The 16029-nt window shown below is 47.8% G+C and overlaps 1 protein-coding gene across 4 annotated transcripts in view; it reads right to left on the bottom strand.

Annotated features, from left to right (window-relative positions):
* Positions 1 to 4428: 4428 nt before the first annotated feature.
* The window catches only part of RALGAPB (Ral GTPase activating protein non-catalytic subunit beta), a 64822-nt gene continuing 53221 nt past the window's right edge, over positions 4429 to 16029 (bottom strand). For all 4 annotated transcript variants that reach the window (XM_039563291.1, XM_039563292.1, XM_039563293.1 and 1 more), the window contains 6 exons: positions 14822 to 14944; positions 13987 to 14123; positions 13106 to 13214; positions 10658 to 10736; positions 10090 to 10238; positions 4429 to 8471 (listed from right to left, as the gene is read on the bottom strand). In XM_039563291.1, coding sequence (XP_039419225.1) covers positions 8278 to 8471; positions 10090 to 10238; positions 10658 to 10736; positions 13106 to 13214; positions 13987 to 14123; positions 14822 to 14944 — 791 coding nt within the window. In that variant the 3' untranslated portion in view covers positions 4429 to 8277. The remainder of the gene's footprint in view (positions 8472 to 10089; positions 10239 to 10657; positions 10737 to 13105; positions 13215 to 13986; positions 14124 to 14821; positions 14945 to 16029) is intronic.

Here is a 16029-nt window from a genome sequence, read left to right as displayed (position 1 = left end):
GACAAACCACCTGCCTGGAGGGTGGCCCCCCTTGCCCCCCAAATTCCCCACTGGAATAAATACAGCTGGTATTTATGAGCAAAAGGCTGTAGGGAGCAAAATGCATCCGCTGCCCCATCATGCCTGTGCCGGCGAAGGGACCTGGGTGCCAAGCTGGGAACATCAAACTCACTGCCCAGGAGGCAGCGGAGGGTTGAGAAGAAGCTCTGGGAGCTCTTGGCAGGTGTGTGAGTGTGGCCTGGGCTCCCCAAATGCCACAGCTCCTGCCTGTGGCCAACACTCAGGTCAGCACAACTTGCAGCCCTCGGGGAGCAATGGGGGGCTCTGAGCATCCCCCACTGTCTCCTGCCAACCACCCAGCTCTCGGAGCAGGAAACCTCTGATGGAAGAAGCAGGAAGTTCCAGGGCTCCCTCTGCACCAATGCTGCTGCCCCGGAGCCCCTGTGGCCACACGGCCTGTGTCTGACAGGAAGAGTTTCTGCACAGCACCATGAACGGTGCCCACCCAACTGCCCCCAGACTCCCACACAGTGCCAGGAGCAGCTCTGGGTGCTCTGGATGGCTGGAACAGAGCTTGGGACCACAGGACACATCCTGAAAAAGAAGGCCCCTGGGGAAGAGAAGTCTGGGGGTGCAGCACCCCTACATCACACTCCCCCCACCTGAAACCCCCCAACCTTCAGCAGGAGTCCTTGGTGCTCCCGGCTCTCCCACCATCCCTGACCCCCTTCCGCCCGCTGCCCATAGCTGCCATTAAAATAAATTGACAAAATAAACCTAATTTGGAGTGTAACTCTATTTTCTCAACCTGAAAGACATAGTCCTGCAGTCAATCAGCAGCAAGTCCCTACAGGCTCCTGCTGCTGGGGAAGACAGAGCTGTCGCTGCACTAATGAGTGAATTAGCTAATGAAAACAGTATTTAAAATAATCACAATATTTCTTTATCTGCATGTAAAGATGACATAATAAAAGATAATTAGCAGCATGTGAAGCAGTTCTACTACTCAATTTTCTCAGTTTAGCTAATTAATTATCTTAGTAAAATGCATCATTATGGCTAATTTTAGAAAATCCAGCAGCTGCAAGGTCAGAGTGGGAACAATTTCAATTTGTAATTGGAAGAAACATGAAAGTGAGTCAGATAATCTTTTATTAGATAATAATAATAATAATAATGAATCACACAGGCACATATATTAAGTACTGTAAGAGGCAAAAAATGCACTGAATCATTCAATAATGTCATCAAATGGACTTCGTTAGGGACTGCTGGGGGAGCATGAGGGCACTGGGCCCTCAGCCCTGCCTGGAGGAACACGTGGCCCAGTGCTGGCTTGGGGATGCCTCTGTCAGGATGGGGCTGGAGCACCATGGAGGGTCTGCCCTGGGGCCCCCTGGCCCTCCCAGCCCTCAGCCTGTGCCAGCAGCACCCCAGGGCCTGGGCAGGAGGGTCCCAGCCAGGGGAGTCCCAGCAGATCACCCTCCCCCTGGACTGGACAGGAGGGCTGGGCAGGGACCCCCAGGGCTCACTGGAGTCTGCGGGGTTGTTGGGGGAGGCTGTGGGACCCCAGCACGGCAGAAGGGCACGTGCTGGCAGACACTGGCTCCTGGTGGGAATCCCCTGAGGATGTGGGCAGTGGGCACTGGCAAGGGCGGCCTGTGCTGGGGAATTCAAACCCCAGCCTGGGGACAGGACTGAGACACGACAGAAGGGAGCCCAGGACCACTGTGGGACTGACCACCAGCCCCACATGCTGGCCCCACACCCCTATCCCTCCTGGGACACTCCCGTTCTGCCCAGGCTCTGCCCTGGTGGGAGGAGTATTTAGCAGCCAAAAGCAGCCTGTTCCCCCAGAGCTGGCCAAGGTGGGGATGCCAATGACCACGGCTCTTCCTGTCCCACAGGGACCAACTCTGGGACAGCCAGCAATGGATGGACTGGCCCAACTCTGCCTTTACAGCAACACCTTTGTAAGAATCCCTGGTGTGAGGCCAGAGCTGCAGTGTGTCACCTCTTCCCATCACTGTCTGCTGGGGTGCCAGGCACAGCTGAGCCCCGTGTGTAGGGTGGGTGCTTTTGGTACAGCAGAAATATAATAAATATATTATTAATGTTAATTATCATTTATAAAAATACATATAACAAAGAAGAAAATCTCATGGCTTTTGCAGGAAGGAGAAAACAAACCTCACCTGCACCTGGGTGAGCCTCCACCCAGCTCCCATGGCTGCTGCCGTGCCCTGGGTGCTGCCCACAGCTTCCAGAGGGCATACCCAGTGGGCATAAGGTGGATCCCCAAAGCAGCATGGAAAGCCAAAAATCAGGGCTGAGGCCCCTGGGACGCTCCTGGTTACCGTGGCAACCTGCTGCCTTCCTCCATGATGCTGTGATGTTGTCATGGAGATGACCTGACCCACACCCCGGGATGCCCAGAGCCCTGGGTACTCAGTCAATGCGGCCACTGGGCAGCCCAGTGTCACCAGGGACATCCCAGCAGCACCAACGGGGGCCAGGGACACTGGGGGCACTGACATGGCCCAGGGATGCTCGGGCAGCACCAGACAGCCCAGGGACACACCACCAGCACCTGCCTGGCCTGGACACACCCTGCCAGCACTCACCATTGCAGCAAGTGTGCTGGGGGATTCCACCTTCAGCCTCTCACCCCCCTCCTGGCAGACATTTGTTCACTGAGGCAGCCAAATATTTTCTCAGTTTAAAGCAGTAACTAAATTACATTTCACCCTGGAAAATAATCTGTTCTGCAATTTGGCTTCATTTGTGGTCAAAACCAGCCGCGCTGCAGCGAGAACAGGCATCTTGGGTGCCAGTGTGCCACGCTTCGGCCTCCTCAGGAAGTTTATAGGAATAGCTGATGAAAATAGAGGGCACTGGGGAGGAGTCATCTCCTCTACACCCCCATGGCAAACCTGCCAGCTCCTCTGCTTGACATGGGGTGCTGCCAGCTGCTGTGTGCCCACGGAGCAGCTCTAATTTCTGGCTGTGGCAGGGGGCACAGCTCTGGCTGCTTCCCACTGCTGCCGTTCCTACCTCATCCCAGGATTTATTGCTCCTGTTCTTGCAGCAATCACCTGGTGGTGCCCCATCTCTCCACTCACATGGAATGGAGCACCTGTGGGGCATGGGGGACCTTTCACAGAAACCAAGGAGCTGCTCCCAGCTGGCCCTCCTGCCCTGAGGACCTGGAGGCCATGGAGCCACTGCAGTTGCCTTTGAGTTGCTGGGCTCATAGAGGAAGGTTGTGCCCCACTGTGCACCCACACAGGCCCCATCTGCCAAACACCACCTGTTCCAAGACTTGGCCGATGGAGACCCACTTCCAATCCAAGGCCTTAGGTGAGATTTCCAGACTCCCAAAAGAGCTGGGAGTATCAATCTCTCCCCAATAGGAAAGAAGAAAGCATCAGGCTCCAAACCAGCCACAGAACACCCTTCCTGCCCCTGGCCCTGCACTTTGGGACTGCAGAGGAAGATACTTAACTATTTATCACATGTTTGTGATTCTTCAGAGATCACTGTGGGACCTGCCTTAACCTTCCCTGAAGCACTGTGGTGAGGAGCTTGGGCAGGTGGCACCAGCTTAAGCTACTGAAGATGAAGCCAGCAGGAAAACAGATGTTCACATATCCCAGCTTGAGGTTTCTGGACCTGTCACTTCAGTGCTTTTGTTCCAGGCCTCAGGTGGGGCAGCTTGGGCAAAGCACCAGAGCTGCTGCAAAGGTGAAATCCCAGGGACAGTGCAGGGCCCCTGCCAGAGAAACAGCCCCTGCACGGCAGCAGCAAGCATGGACACAACACACATGGCTCCTGCAGCCCTGAGCCACACTGGGAACGCGTCCCCTCCCTAGGGAGCTCGGAGATGGTCCATGGGGATTGGGCTGGATAGCACTGACAAAGCCTCTCTCTAAGCCAGCCCAGTGCCCCAGGGCTCGCTGGGTGCATCACCCTCATGGGACACAGGGCCCTCCCCCACTGCTGCCCAGCTCCTCTCCAAATCCAAAGCTGAGGAGCCCTATCCTTTCTCCCCTCTCTGCCCAGACAGCAGAGCCCTCACCCTCACAGGACTCTGCACCTGAAGCATACAGCTTTTCCCTGTCCTGGGGGGGTGGCCGGAGCGGCTGCACCACAGGGGACCCACGCCTGAGACGGGAAGCAGCACATGGAGTGACTGGAGAACAGCGGCACTGCAGGAGCACCAGGCTCCCTTCAAAAGCCATTCTTCCATGTTTTCACTCCTCACACTGTGATTTCCTCACCTACAAGCCTCACTGTTCCCAGAGCTACTGAGCTGCAGAGGGTGTGCAATTCTGCTACTACCTCTGTCTGCTGCTGTCCTGGGAAACATCTCCATTGGAGAATTTCAACCAAGGCTTTGGAAAATACTAAAAATTGACCAGTGCAAAGTTACTAGATAAGAATCTTTAAAATTTATTGGACTAATTGTGTTACATTCAATATTTGATGTGTTTCTCCTGGACAAAGAATTGGCATAAATACAAACAAGCCTTTGTGTGCCTTCCCTAAACAAATAAGAGATAAAGTACTAGAGACAAGGGAACATAGTTCACATCTTCATATTTACATTTTACCTTTACTTTACAACTTAGCGGCAGGAATATTTACAGAAAAATACAATAAGAACAAAAAGTTCATGTCTTGGCAACATACAGGAATTCATACAAATTGTCTATGATTGAAGCACATGATATCTGGCGTTCTCACTTCTAATTGCTCCTGCTAAATCCATGGGGAAAAGGGCTGTGTTTGCCTTCAAAGGTATCACTCAATTACACAATCACGAAAATGCATCAAATTTCTCTGTGAGACTGAAATTTAGTTCTCTCCTCTTCCTGGACATGCAGAACCTTGTGAAAAGAAACGCTGTGACCTACAGAGAACCCAGCACAGCCCAGGGGCAGCCAGGGCTGCTGCTCCCTACGGCCTCGCACACACTGCAGCCACAGATGCCCCAATTTCCACAGGCACTGTCCTCCCCCTTTCCTGCGTGCTCTAAGGTTCTAACGCCTTTCTAAAAGTACCTTTAAAAGAATGGCTTTTCTTTAAAAGTCTCTATTAAGGTACTAAAATGTAATTTCAACACTGTGTTTAACAATGTGACAGTGGTCACCTCCTGCCCTGTTAAAACAGAATTATGAACCCAAACTGAAAAGTGTGATGAAAAGAAAGAGTCCCAGTTTAATTACTGAAGAACACTTGCAGGTCAGTGGGGGGGTCAGCGCTCATCCCCTCTGATGGACAGGGATGCTGACCCAAGCCCCTCAAGCATCAAGTCAGAACATCTATGCAGCAGTCTGTGATATTTAAAAAATCTGAATTCTTCACTAACTCTTGCAATCACCATGAAAATAAACCTCATTTGCTCTGACCCTTCAGGGGAAAAGTTCTCAAGACAGTACCCTGCACTAGCTAAAGCCATTGGAGTTTGGTCAGACTTTGAGAGGAGATGGATATAATTCCTAGACAGGTGGGGTGTGTTTTGTTATGAAGTCTGAGACCTCCCCACGTCCCAGGGAAGGAGGGACAGTCCCTGCAGGCACCTTGCACTGGCACAGCCCTGCCCAGGATGCCCACTGCTGTGACCAGCACCCAAATCATGAGGGATGGCAGCACATTTCAGCATCACAACATCTTTATACTGAACTGTGACCTTCCTGAAGGCTCACCTTTCCAGAGAGCCAATTCCACCACCTACAGCCAGGTCACATCACCTGTAACCTGCTCACCAGCTGGTTCTACACCTCAACTGACACATGTTCCAAACATGCATCCCCTGGCACTGGGAGTGGCCACCATGTGCCCAAGTTCCCTTCTTTCCAGACTCCTGCCAAGCCATCTGGCTCTCACAGCTGTTACTGCGCCCATGGCTGCCTTTAGGTGAACATGGAAATAGACCCAAGACAACCCTTCAGCCAAGCACAGGCCTTTGTAAAGAAAGCAAATCTTCTGGCAGTCCACTTGGCTATCCCTGCCAGAAAGCACTCGGGGTTTGCCCCAGTGCCCACCTCTGCACTCGTGGCTGCTCCCGCCTGCCTGACAGCAGCAGCCGCTGCAGCATCAGCCAGGGCCGTGGAACACTCAGCCGGGGGAGGTGGGGGTGCTGTTACACTATCAATGTGCAGACACAGGGTTTGCTCAGGATGTTTATTAGTTACACATGCATTGCTCATGCCTTTTCAACCAGTGGGCTCAAGTGTGTTTGGCCATTAATTAGATCCAATAGGTACATACACAGTGTGGGTAAATTTAGTGTCCGTGCATTAAACTGCTCCTGGCAAGAGTCTGGCAGAGGAATGAGGCTGTCCGAGTTCCCTGCACAGCTTGGCCAATGCACCCAAACTCTGCCCTGGAGCTCCTCCTGCCCTGTGCCACCTGGGCAGCACACAGGTGTGGGCCAGCCAGCACATATCCTGCTACAGGAGTTTTCTTTGGGTGGTTTCATTTTTTCACTTTTTGTTCATCTGGATCAAATTCCAGAGCTCCTGAATTGAGAGGTCAGTGCACTTGTTCCCTCCAACAAGCACTCCAACATCACCTTGGTTGACCACCCAAAAGTCCTTTCACATGTATTTTTAAGGGCCTGTGTTTCCATGAACTCTTTGTGAAAAACCACATGGAAAGCTATGAGCGAGGTCTGTCCTTGGCAGATAAGTTGTAATGAGACAATTAAGACTGCTTCAGGTCAGAGCAGAACTGTTGCAAAAAGTAGCTCTGAAATATCAAAATTCAATGCCTGACAGGTATTACTGCAATGCATAGCACAGCTTATTAAAACCACTTTGGAAATAATGTGAAGAGCTCCCCAAATTCCTGCTCACTCATCCTCTTCCATGACCCGGCGCTGGGAGGATCAGGATCCCTGCTGCCATCAGGCTGCACCTCCCCAGGAGTGGCAGCCACAGTTCACTGCTGCAACACCAGCTGGGAGGCACCAGGAGCCAGAGGTGCTCCCACGGCTGCCTGCACCCACCACTCCTCTGAGATCCCAAGATCACACCTGTAGCTGTAAACATCTTTTCCCAGCATAGCATTTGAGTCCTGAACACATCAAAGCCACAGGCTGAAAAGGAAAACTCCTGACCTAGGTGGAAGGGAAGCGCTGCTGCCGAATGTGAGAAGGTAGAGGAGATTCAAAACAAAGTAAAGTTATAACTCTGAAGGGGCTTTCATAGAATTGAAATAAATGGGGAAAAGAATAATTTGTGAATTTTCTTTTTGAGTTCTTTAGTCTGTTTAACAGGAGCTTCTGAAAAGTGTTGTAGAAGCTGCAAAAACTGCTCATGCTATAAATAATAGGGAGGAGGCAGCCCCAAAATCTCAGATTTCAATCCAGTGGAAGGAAGGCAACTGATGTTTATGCTTTTTATGGAAATGGTGAGTAGGTGATACAGACACTTCAAAATAAATTAAGTAGTTGCATTAAAAAAAAATTTTGAAATAAAAATCAAGCTACTGAAATTAAATGTGACATTTTGCAACAGACCTGAAAGTCATAACCTCGCTTTTATATAACCAAAAGCTCTTATACAATAACAACTCCTTTTGGAAAGTCAGTTAATTTCAGGTGGTGGTGGTTGTCTTGTATGCAGATGGACTCACTTGGAGCCATGGAGGGAGTTGCCACATACAGCATCTGGGCTTTGGATTTCAGGGCCTGCTCTTCCCAAGCAATCTTCCTCCTCTTGCTTCTGGTACACAGAAGGGTTACAACCAGTGAAGGATCTTCTGCTGAGCACTGAAGGGGGACTGAAAATTTCTTCGAAGTTCTTGCAGGGAAAGTTAATGCTCTGGAACAGACTCCTCCTCCAAGGAGAGATCCTGCTCCCTTGCCCTTGGACACATGGGTACAGTGAGGTGTCTAACAGCAGGTTTCTTTGTATTCTTTTTTCCATCCTCATATGCAGAGATGGCTTTACTTTGATTGTTTTCCCCTCAGAGCAAGACACCTACAGTTCCTAATTAGTCTGGAAAGGATGACTGGGTGAAGAGATTATTTTGCTAGCATCCAGGAAGACTGGAATTCAGTAATCTTCTGAGGGTAGGTGAATCAAGTCAATATCCCAACTGCAATGTTTCAGATTCATTTCTCATTCCTCCCACATGGTATCTGCTGACTTGTGCTAGAACATGATTTCCTGAATTCCGGAGGGCTGAGGAAACTTGTTGTTGTTATTTAACTGTTTTCATTAGTGTAGCCACCAAGCTCTGATCTAATTGTCCTGGAAGGATAATGATCTAGGGGTTGCAGTTCTTGAGCCCAACTTCCTGGAAAAGCGAGGTATAAAACTCTGGCTCCAGCTGCCTGTTCCGATATTTATTGACAATATCTGCTATTTTCTGTTTTCGGCGGACGTGGGGGGGGTTATAGGAATCACTTTCCAGCCTCTTTCGCCGACAAATATTTATTACTGTCTGTCTCACTAAAAAACCTGAAAAAGAAACAACATTTGAATCAAGTTTAAATTCAGTCCTGCACCCCTTTGCTGGCTTCCCAGCCAAAGACAATTTTGGGTTCTGTCCCATCTAAACCCAGGGGAGATGTTCAGCACCACCAAGGCAAGAACTTTTGTCCATGAGCAGTTGCTAACAGACAGCCATGGTCCTCAGGCTTGTAAAGACTTTCACTGTAAAAAATGAAGAAATGGACTCAACTCAGTGGTACCCTAAACTGTCTGGAGGAGAAGGAGGAGTATTCTCTGCTTTGCCAGAGCCAAGCAGCTGCCTGGAACAGCACCCTCGGGACAAGAGGGCAAACCCAGGGCAGCCAATACAAGATCACAGTACCACAGCCCCGGCTATGCCACACACATGGACCTCAGGTAGGCTGAGGTCACATCAGGCAATGCCAGGGGAGCCCTGAGAATGGGGAAAGTACCTGTCAGTACCTTTTTCCAGTAGGAATTGCAGAGCCTTCCTCTTGGAAAGGGGATGAGGAAAGACCTGATGGGTTGTGGCTGCAAACAAGTTTCTCTTCGCCTCACTGCCTTGCCACTTTTGTCACTCCTCTGTAACTCACACTGCTGGATGTGGATGGAGGAGGAGGTGGGGAATGGAAGTAGTAGCATTCAAAAGCTGGCAGTGAACTTTATCTTATTTTATTCTGAAAGGAAATTTCTATGCCTCTAGGGAAGCAAGTGTCCCTTACCCCCTTTGCTGTTTCACAAGCTCTTTCTTACAGACAGAAACATTTAGAGGACCTCAATGCACACAAACTACACCTGCTGAACTTAGAGACAAGACAAATTTCACTATATGAATAGTCCTGATGCAGCAGAAAAACAAGCCCAACTCTAGGAAAACATACCTGATTATTTTTCAGTAAAAGCCACCGTCATCAGTGGAATTCATAAATGTTATTTAAGGGCCCAGGTTTGGCTTACATTTGCCAATCACTGAATTAAGCATACAAACCCCAGAACCTGAAAGTCACCTCCAACAGCAGCTTTATGGTTATGTACAGGTATCCTAATGGTCCCTACTTAATTTTACTCTGTCCTGTGTACTGCCCTCAATGGGTGGGATGGCCAGTTACTGAAACTAAATAGCACCAATACCAGGACAGGTCCATGAATCCATCCAGGAACAGAGGAAAAGGCAGAGGGCACACAGGGAACCTGTTAACACACACCTGCACGGTAATTTTTATTGAACACATAAGAAAATCCTCAGTTGCTGTGGTTTTAATGCCTGTCTGGCTCCTAAACCAGAAGGAACACACAGCATGACAGCACAGCAACAAATTCTGTAGCACCCTCTGGTGCACCTTGGTTCTCTGTGCTAAACACCACGGTCACATTTTGGATCTCTCCTATTTAAACAGGCCCCATTCCTAGTTCCAACCCTCTCTCCTGCCATCCTGGCAGCCAAGTGTTGCTCCTTCTGCTGTTCCTGCTCCCACTGCTGCTGCAAAAAGCATGGCTTTCATTTGTTCAGCATTGCCTAACACTTTTTCCAAAGAAATATCTGCAAAGTACATGGTCTGGAATCTATTATTGTTTAAAAAAAATAAAATAAAAACATGAACATTCCTAAAACCCTTTAGCTTACCAAGAGCTCTCCTACTGACTATCATTCCATCCACCAGCGGGATAACCATGTTGAATTTCCCAGTTGCTCCTTGTAGTTTTATCCTGAATAAGCCAGTGTTTAAAGGATGGATGAAGATCACAGGAACTTCCTTCTCAGGAATGGTAGATCTTAAGGGAAAAACACAACTATTGAGTAAGTTTTAAAGCACTGTTTCAATTAATCTACAGATGAAAAATGACCACTGTAAGTGTTAAAGTTTTAAAATGCCTCATGGCTAAGGCAGCAGGATGCCAGGGTATGCTCTGGGCCCTCAGAAGGGCTCTGTCAGTTGTGCTGTGCCTATGGTCTCTGTCCCCACAGGACTGGAGAGCCCTGCAGCCAGGGCACAGCACCTATGCAGCATTAACCACCTCACAAGGGAGCCAATCAGGAGGGTGGCTCATCACAGACTCAGATGAAACTGCACATTTTCTGTTCTTTAATTTATGTTTTATCTGAAGTGGTATGAAAAGCTCTTTCACTGTTTCAACTACAAAACAGTCCACTGAGAAATCAGTAAAAATAATGAAAATGAGAGCGGTCTTACCTTAGGGAAGTGCTACTATTGGCTGTGGTTTCCACACCAGTGCTAGTCTCAGATACCAGATCAGGGAGGGGGAAGTTTTCTGTAAGAACAGGATACACCAAATAAAGTTTATCTAATATAGTTTTGGATTTTTTTTTTCTTGAGTACAAGGAACAATTATTTATCATCAGTCAAAACCACACAGTCCTCAAGCATTTATACCACTAGTGTTCTTGCACAGATAGTGTCTTTGGCTTGCAGTTTAAGCATTCATGGAGAGTACACACACCTCAACCATCTGCACTCAACAGATGAGGTGCCAGACCCTCCATTCTCTCAACCCAAAAGTCAAAATCTCTAGAGGAACTGTGAAAGCAGGAAGCAGATGAACTACTTCAACCACAGAAAGAGCTTTCAAATTATTATTCACTGCATCTTCATCACCCACAAGTAATCAGCCTCCAGAACACTGCCAGGAGCATTGAACAGTGCCAACCACTCACACCTACAGCTCCCTTGAGCCCTGCTCCCATGGTATCCTTCCTCAAATCCAAGCTCTGTGGATCCCCACCATAACCTACAACCCTGCTGCCATGCACTTGGTAACAGACACTGGATAATGAAGGCAAAGGAGAAAACAGTAAGAACTTGACTCCCTGAAGGGGATTTGGCACTTCCCAGCACCTTGTTCAGGGGCTGAGAGATGTTGAGAGTCACTCACAGAAGTACAGTTCAGGCAGCAGGACAGTGCTTCCAGCAGAAGGAGTCAGGCCCAAACACAGATGCTGCCATCAGAGCTGGGATGCTAAGGGTACACAACAGCTGGAGCAAGCAGAGGGAGAGCATGGCGAGCCATGGACACACTCTGAGATGGAGCAAGAGGGAGGGCAGGCAGCTGGCACCAGGGTGATAACCTTGACTACAAAGTGACAGCTTTTCACTGTCCAGACTCAAAGATGTACCGGAAGCGTAAGGCAAAAGCCAAGAACATAAGGAACATATGGCAGAGCCTCTGGGCTAGGAGTCACTTCCAGGAGCTGCCCTCCCTGCCATCCAACTGCCAGGCTTACTGAGGCTCACAAACTCATTTCTTCAGCTTCAGGCCCAGAACTCTGGGAGATTCCTATGGCTGCTGAAAGAAACAGCCAAGCAGAAACATGCCTGTGTAGCACAGCTGTTGCCCCTGAAGTAAGGTGGCTTTAGCTGCCACCCAAGAAGGAAGTGGGTCAGGGACACCAGTTTGGAACACACTCTGGGCCAGCATCTGGACAAGGAACTGATGCTGCAGAACTTGCTGTCTGCCTCCTGATCTCAGTAAGGCTCTGAGGGACATGCTGTGGACAAGGTGGTCTTCCTGAGAATTTATATCTACCCTTAACAGGAAGCTTCCTCTTGATTGCTGCTCCCATTCCCTTGGTTGCTTTACTCTGGAAGAAATTAAGGCCTTAATTAAGGTCCACCCTTACTGCCAGACTGGGAACCAGAATTACAAATCAAAGACAGAATAAAACACAAGTTCCTGGCCAGTCTTGCAGACACTGCTAGGCTAGGCCAGCGCAGAGAGACTCTCATAGCACTGAGGCCAGGCCATGGCTTGGAACCAGCACACAAGAAGCTTCTGGGGACAAAGAATTCCTCAAAGCTGTCCACTGTGGCCATGCCATGGATGTAACAGGATAAGCAAAGCTGTGTCTCTCCCAGGCCAGCCTGTACCCTGAGGCAGAGACGAAATGCCAAATTAGGAAACATGAAGTTGCATGAGGAGCAGGACCTCACCTGAGCAACACAGCAGGAAAGGGAGCATGGAGCAGGCACCCTGAGTGCAGAACAAACGAGCCCTCCCCTGAAGAGAGAACATGGAGTTCTAAAGGTACCATCACACCAAGGAGGATGATGATCCCTCCAGCACAGAAGCAGCAGGTGTCAGAAGCCATTTTTTTAAAGGAAGAAAACCAGATCCACTCTGAGGAGACAACAGCCAAGGGGAACTCAAAAGCAGGGGAACACACCCACCTTGGGTGAGGAGCTTAAGTTCATGACAGCATTTTACAGGTACTGCCAGAGCTAAAGGAAACTTCAGACCTCCATATGCCACTGATTCATGTACACCCCACGGATCACAACTCAAATATTGAAGATTCAGAATCTTAAAAATGTTGTTAGACATTAGTAAGGACTTATTTTGATTGTGAGGGTGATGAGGCCCTAGCACAGGTTGCCAGAGAAGCTGTGGCTGCCCCATCCCTGTAACTGTTCAGGCTGGATGGGGCTTGGAGCAACCTGGTCTAGTGGAAGATGTCCCTGCCCATGGCAGGGGATTGGGACTAGATGAGCTTTAAGGTGCCTTCCAATTCAAACCAGTCTGTGGTTCCATGATCTAGCATTTAAAAAAAAAAAAAAAAGAACAGAGTTTTTCCTCTGGTTCCTGCCCTGTTGTTACTTTAGTGAACAGTAAGAAGTTGTACATACCTATATCATCATAACGTTCCACCCAGACCACGTACACTTTGGTTTCAGGTCCCATTGGTGGAATGGTGCGGCCCTGAGGCATCCTCTTGGATCTAGAAGTAGGACTGAGCTGTTTTGAACATAAGGGAAGAGTAGCATTTGCAAACATCATGAGTCCAATAATGCAGCCAGCAAGTATTTCGCAGCTGCTCCTCAGTCATTCCTATCTCAGCCAGGTACAACCCCTGCCAGCTATTGAGCAGGGGCAGCTGTGCTGGAAGTACTCACTGCAATCTGGGTCACCATCCCACTTATTCAATACAAACTCATATATTCAACCTTGAATCAGTTAAAAGGGTTTTTTTTATGTCCTTGAAGGCCTTAAATGAGTAACTAAATATACATTTGGAAGTGAATTCTAAACAAGTAATCAGCAGTAATAAATCTTTTGCTTACAGATGTAACAGTTCATGGTTTTCTGTTTTGTTAGTGTACAAAAGCAACTTCTGGTACTTCAGACACAACTGACACACTGTTTTAAATTGGATTGGTAGGAAAGGTGTTCATGTCTACCCATCCTCAATTTCCAAGCATGGATTTGAGGCTGAATTACTCTGTAAATACTCCATATACTTTTTTCTGCATGCATTTTAAGATTTCAGGATGCACAACACTTAGCATGTCTAAATTTTATACTTAAGTAATGTAATCTTGCTGTCTCCTACTGTAGGTGCAAATTCTGGCAGGACTAAAGCTGATATCAAAGATTAATAGCAAGGAACAAGTAGCTCTACATGCCAGGAAACCAAATCATATACTATCAAAAATCCTGCAGCATTGCCAACGTGCTTCTTGAAAGAAAAAACAAAAAGCACCATTTTTCAATGGAAGTTTTGCCTTACCCGCTGGGAGGGATTAAGATTGTCTGTATGATTGGGGAAGAGTTCAAGTGTCAGAGGCTGCTGCTTCAATAGTCCTGGCAGCAGATCCATGTTGGAGTCACTTTCTTGGTCAGAGACACTGCTTTCCAGTGAATCAGCTGTAAGCCAGAAGAAAAAAAGATGGGTTTTGTCTATTCTTCTGCCAAAGAATAAGCTGTCATCATATATTTTGATACTAAAAAAATGTTGTAAAGCTTTTAGAACTAAACGGGCATAGGTGTATGGTCAAGTCAATATAGTCCTCATAAGCAGGAAAATGAGTTAGGAGACAACTGGCAGCTGTCCAGAAACAGACTGCCAATAAAGCACTCCCCATGGACTTACAGGCATCCCAGCAGTTTCCTGTAGAATACAGTCTCCTCCCTCCTATGGCTACACCATATTTTATTCCAGGCAACTTGCAGTATGCCAAAGAAGCCATGAAGGCTGTTGCTCCCCTACTTAGCAGGTGCAAACACTCCTCCATGTGCTGCAGGAGCACATCATTGACAGGAAAGGGACAATAAATAGACATCACCAGTTGATGGTGAACCACATGTCCAACCTAAAGCAACAACAAAACTGCTGTGCACACCTGGACATCTACTGAGGCTCAGACTGAGAAAGGCACAGAACAGATGCCACGTCAGGAAGGAGTCTAGGGATTAGAATGCTCTAACTTAAACATCCACAGCTTTCTGACAAGGATCTTGCTAACACACTACTTAGTTTATTTAGGTTTTGCTTCTGCAAGAGTTCTCAAACAACAAAAAAGTTGGTTTCATTTTTGTAAAGAGCAGGTACAGAGAGATCTTACTCAGGGATTCCACCGGTGAAGGGACAACAAAGGCGATTTCTGTCAGGGCATCTGCATAATACAGCACCTTCTTCTGTCCATTGAAGATACTTGCCCCAACATCTTCTGAGATAATTAGATCATCTGAAATGGACAGAAAAGGAAAGTTTGGCCAGAAGGAAGCTCTACTTCTTTACACACTGCATCAGAAATGACCTTCAAATACAAGGTGCAATCAATGAGAAGAAATTATACAAATCTCATTTTAAAATGGAAGGAGTGAGATCTCATGGCTAACAACCCTTCTCAAAAAAACCATTTTTGCTATCTTGAAGGAAAAGGCATTTTGGGTTGGGAGTGACTTCATTCTGAACACATTTCCAGTGTACTGGATTCTTTATTTCCTAGTACTCTAGTAAGCACATCTGCCACAAGAATACATCTACTATCTATTTTTGAGCATTCTGTCTAGCAAGATCATCCAGTTAGTCATTCCATTTCCAAAGAATTCTAACATTTAACACTTTAGTCTGATACTATTCTAGAATTCAAGCCAGTTTCTACAGACTCTCTTTGGTCTTTTCTCTGTCAAGCAGAGTTAGAAAAAGATCTGTCTCCAATCAATGCAAGAAAGCTTCTCATTCTCAGTCCCCGCTGATTCCCTCACCACAACTGCCCAATACAGGCCTTCAGAGTAGAGAAAGAACATCCCGCCCCACATTACCTCCAGAAAAACTAGCAAGGACTTTAAAATTAATTTCTCTGATCCAGTTTACAGAAGGGTTCCTGAGATAGCTGCCTCAGCAAAGCCACTGGAGCAGTGACATTCAGCATACTGACAGAGAAGTGGCCAGAGGCATGTTGAAGACTCCAAGCCATGCTTCAGCATCAGGGAAAGGTTCCCACATCTCCAGTGGCTCCCAAGGAGCAGCACCACAACTTGAACCCCAGCTTTTTAGGAATTTCTTTGATTTTGGGGGTGGTGTAGGGAAACTTTCCCCTGAAATTATTTTAACCACAACTCGAACCCCAGCTTTTTAGGAATTTCTTTGATTTTGGGGGTGGTGTAGGGAAACTTTCCCCTGAAATTATTTTAACCACAACTCACTGGAAGCTATTCTAGACTCATAGAATCATTTAGGTTGGAGATCATTGAGTCCAACTGTTAAGTCAGCACTGCCAACTAACCCATGTCCCCAAGTCCCACATCTGCACAGCTTTTAAATCCC

The sequence above is a fragment of the Corvus cornix genome, chromosome 20 (genome assembly GCF_000738735.6).
Source record: "Corvus cornix cornix isolate S_Up_H32 chromosome 20, ASM73873v5, whole genome shotgun sequence".
Taxonomy (NCBI): Eukaryota; Metazoa; Chordata; class Aves; order Passeriformes; family Corvidae; genus Corvus; species Corvus cornix.
The sequence above is the reverse complement of the archived record's forward strand: the minus strand, read 5'-3'. Positions and strand labels throughout refer to the sequence as shown.